This window comes from Rhinopithecus bieti, unplaced genomic scaffold (assembly GCF_001698545.2).
Source record: "Rhinopithecus bieti isolate Rb0 unplaced genomic scaffold, ASM169854v2 scaffold_38833, whole genome shotgun sequence".
Classification (NCBI taxonomy): domain Eukaryota; kingdom Metazoa; phylum Chordata; class Mammalia; order Primates; family Cercopithecidae; genus Rhinopithecus; species Rhinopithecus bieti.
Window position 1 is genome coordinate 407,864 of NW_016816114.1, and position 3,993 is coordinate 411,856.

Below are 3,993 nucleotides of genomic sequence, written 5' to 3' on the forward strand. Positions count from 1 at the left end.
TTTTTTTCTTTTTTTTTTTTTTTTTTTTGAGACCAAGTTTCGGTCTTGTTGCCCAGGCTGGAGTGCAACGGCACCATCTCTGTTCACCACAACCTCTGCCTCCCGGGTTCAAGTGATTCTCCTGCCTCAGTCTCTCCCGAGTAGCTGGGATTACAGGCATACACCACCACACCCGGCTAATTTTGTATTTTTAGTAGAGATGGGGTTTCTCCATGTTGGTCAGGCTGGTTTCAAACTCCTGACCTCTGGTGATCTGCCTGCCTCGGCCTCCCAAAGTGCTGGGATTACAGGCATGAGCCACCGCACCCAGCCATTTTTTCGTGTTTTTGATAGAGATGGGGTTTCACCATATTCAATGCTTTGCCTTACTGAGTGTTTATTGACTATCATATTCCAAAGAGATGAATAAAACAGACAAAAACCATGTAAGCAAATAAGCATGGTTCTTTTACGTCCTTACAGATAAACACCATGGGGACTATAGAACAGGATAAGGGTCTGTTTGAGCACCAGGAAAGCAGCTAGTTTGGAGGAAATAATTCCTGGCTGCAGGAGCAATGAGTGCAAAGGTACTGAGGTAGGGCAAGTGTCTCCAGTTTTCTACAGCTTCCATCATTCCCTGCTGCTCCCTACCCAGCCTGCTCCACTGATCTATATTAGCTGTCTAGCCTTGCAGGCACTTGAATTTGCTTTTAAAGACCTTTCAGTCTATCCTGCTGCCCAGTTACTTTTTTTTTTTTTTTTTTTGAGACACCCAGGCTGGAGTGCAATGGTGTGATCTGCAACCTCCACCTCTTGAGTTTAAGCAATTCTCCAGCCTTAGCCTGCTGAGTAGCTGGGATCACAGGCGCCTGCCACCATGCCCAGCTAATTTTTGTATTTTTAGTAGAGACGGAGTTTTGCCATGTTAGTCAGGCTGGTCTCGAACTCCTCACCCTAGGTGACCTGCTTACCTTGGCCTCCCAAAGTGCTGGGATTACAGGCGTGAACCACTGCCCCCGGCACCAGTTACAATTTAAATACCCTTTACTGCATCTATTCCCCTAGGCCATCTGCCCCATTGCCTGTAATGCTAAGAGACAACTACCTAGTTCTAAAGCCATCCAGCCTACTTCATTTGGTACAGGTTGAGTTTTAAGCAAGGACTTTCTTTAATTCAGAATCCCATTCCTCTTACTTAGGCTTCCATCTATTAAGCCTAGATCTCCTTCACTGGATGCTTGTACACAGACTTTCCTGAGTCTGAGTTAATTACCTAAGCCAATCCACAGAAACTGTCTGAACAGTGCCCAGCATATTGTAAGTGCTTAATGTACATCGACTTTTGTTATTGCAATCAAGCCCTTTACAGCAATAAACTGTGAGAGAGGCACTATTCTCATTTTACAGATTGGAAAACAGCTTCAGAAATATTGAGTGACATCTAAGGTCACATCACAGCATATAAAGGACTCAATCTCAGGAATCCATGCTCATAAATATTTCTGGAATGACAGAGAAATGTATAAAGTATAAAAACAAACAAACAAAAAACGCACACTAACAAATTATGAACATTTCCTCATAACATTATCTTCTCGGCAGTTCTATCACACTGAGTTATTTGAGCTCATTGCCACTTAAACTAAGTGTCGTCACACATGGATGACTGACCTGTTTAGGGACCATAGTGGAGCTTTGTTTTTCACAGTTCTTTAAATGTGTGGACATGTGTTTCATCTGCAGCTGAATGAAGACAAGCTCCATATTTTGGGGGCAGGCTTTGTTAACAAATAGTCACTATATACAAATATACTATATAAAAATAAACAGTTACATCAAAATGCTACACATAAGTTAAAATTAAGTCCACCTTCTTCCCTCACTTGTATTTCCACTCTTTCTACCGATTTCTTTTTTTGAGACAGAGTCTCATTCTGTTGCCCAGGCTGGAGTGCAGTGGTGTGATCTCGGCTCACTGCAACCTCCACCTCCCAGGTTTAAGTGATTCTCCTGTCTCAGTCTCCTGAGTAGCCAGGATTATAGGCACAAGCCACCACATCTGGCTAATTAAAAAAAATTTTTGTAGAGATGAGGCCTCGCTATGTTGCTCACGCTGTCCTCAAGCTCCTGGCCTCAAGGGATCCTCCTGCCATGGCCTCCCAAAGTGCTGGGATTAGAGGCATGAGCTACTGCACCCAGCACAGGAAGATTTTTAACACTATGATCCAGTGTACACTTGTGAAACAGTACTATTTAACTATATTCAATGTTTCTCTATTCTGTTTTTATCTTGAATATAGGATGTAGATCACTAAGTAGATTTAACAACCCTCTCTAAAGGATCACAAGCCACAATTGGAAAAACACCAGTCACCCAATTCTTAGCCACATTTGAAAATGTGCATCTTGATTCAGCCACTTAGTTTGATGTCACAGCTCTGTATTTTTAGATTTTCCATTTTTGTATTCTATTATGTGAGTTTCAAAGAGACCAGTCTGAGTTTTTGAATACTTCTTAGGTTGTCTATCTAGCTGCTTATTAAACAGACTTTTCTTCAACTTAATAATAAGAGCCCCACTTTTTACAACTCTAGAAAAGCACTATTTATTTTATTCTTTGTGTGAACCGGGCTCCTATAGTCTTGAATACCTGATATTGCCTGATCATAAACAAAAGTGCAGCTCATATGTGAGAAGTGGTCTGCTTTTTTTTTTCTTACTCATGTTATTCTTCAACAACTCTTTCTACAGTGTTTCATTTAGCAGCCATCAAATTAAAACTTTGCAAAATGCAGTTAAAAAGGAAGTCCAAGCAGAAGACAATATCTACATTGAGAATAATCTTTATGCCATGAACCAAGACCCAGTGGTGCTCTTTGAGAGTTTACGCCCATGACTGCAGAAGACTGAACATATCGGACGTCTTTTAGACTCCAAGACAATTTTTCTGTTTCAGTTTCATCTGGCATTCCAACATGTCAGTGACACTGGGTAGAGTAACTCTCTTGCTCCAAACTGTGTATAGTCAACCTCATCATTAATGTAGTCCTAATTTTTTGTGCTAAAACAGGCTCAATCAATCCTTCTGATCATTGTAGAGTTCTCTGTCAAACACGAACACTTTAGAATTGTATGTTCTCTTTAGACCCCATAAATCCTGTATCCATCAGAGAGAATAGTCACTGGAAACATAGCAAATGAACTTCTATCTTGGCCATCAGAGCTGTGCAGAAGAGGGAAATCTGTCTTAAAAATCAGCAAATCCAATGTGAGACTTCATTTGGAAGCATTGCATGATAATCTGTTTCTATATTATACTTCCAAATGTTGCATTTCCTGTGTTTTCCAAAGGTTTCAAATCATGGATTTTAATTTCCTCCATGGGGAAATAAAGTGAGTTTAATTCACCCTAACAGGTATGGCTGTTTTTTCATGACTCTGGAAATGTGATGCATTAAGTACTGGATCTCTGAATTGGGGTAGCTATTTTACCAGTTAAAAGAGGTGACAATAGTATGGAACACGTAGACACCAGGGAAAGAAGATCATTTGCCAGGTGATTCAACACATTTTATGCAATTTTTTTTTTTTTTTTTTTTTTTTTTTGAGATGAAGCTTTGCTCTTGTTGCCCAGGCTGGAGTGCAATGGCGAAATCTTGGCTCACTGTAACGTCCATCTCCCGGGTTCAAGCAATTCTCTTGCCTCAGCCTCACGAGTAGCTGGGATTATAGGCGTCCGCCACTATGCTCAGCTAATTTTTTGTATTTTTTTTAGTAGAGACAGGGTTTCACCATGTTGGCCAGAATGATCTCGAACTCCTAACCTCAGGCGATCCAGCCGCCTTGGCCTTCCAAAGTGCTGGGATTACAGGCATGAGCCACCATGCCCAGCCCATTTATGCAATTTTTATTACATGTGTGTCACGGTGCTAAGCATTTAAACAACCACCAGGCTTTCTGAACAAATTTTTAGAACCAAGAAGTTCAGAAATAAAGAAAAAAAAAAAAAAA

General features: G+C 40.7%; 1 protein-coding gene across 1 annotated transcript in view; it reads left to right on the forward strand.

Annotated features, from left to right (window-relative positions):
- Positions 1-2,882, forward strand: part of HAVCR1 (hepatitis A virus cellular receptor 1) — a 36,003-nt gene extending 33,121 nt beyond the window's left edge. The window contains exons 9-10 of the mRNA XM_017854392.1: positions 1,585-1,611; positions 2,732-2,882. Coding sequence (XP_017709881.1) covers positions 1,585-1,611; positions 2,732-2,878 — 174 coding nt within the window. The 3' untranslated portion in view covers positions 2,879-2,882. The remainder of the gene's footprint in view (positions 1-1,584; positions 1,612-2,731) is intronic.
- Positions 2,883-3,993: the final 1,111 nt, after the last annotated feature.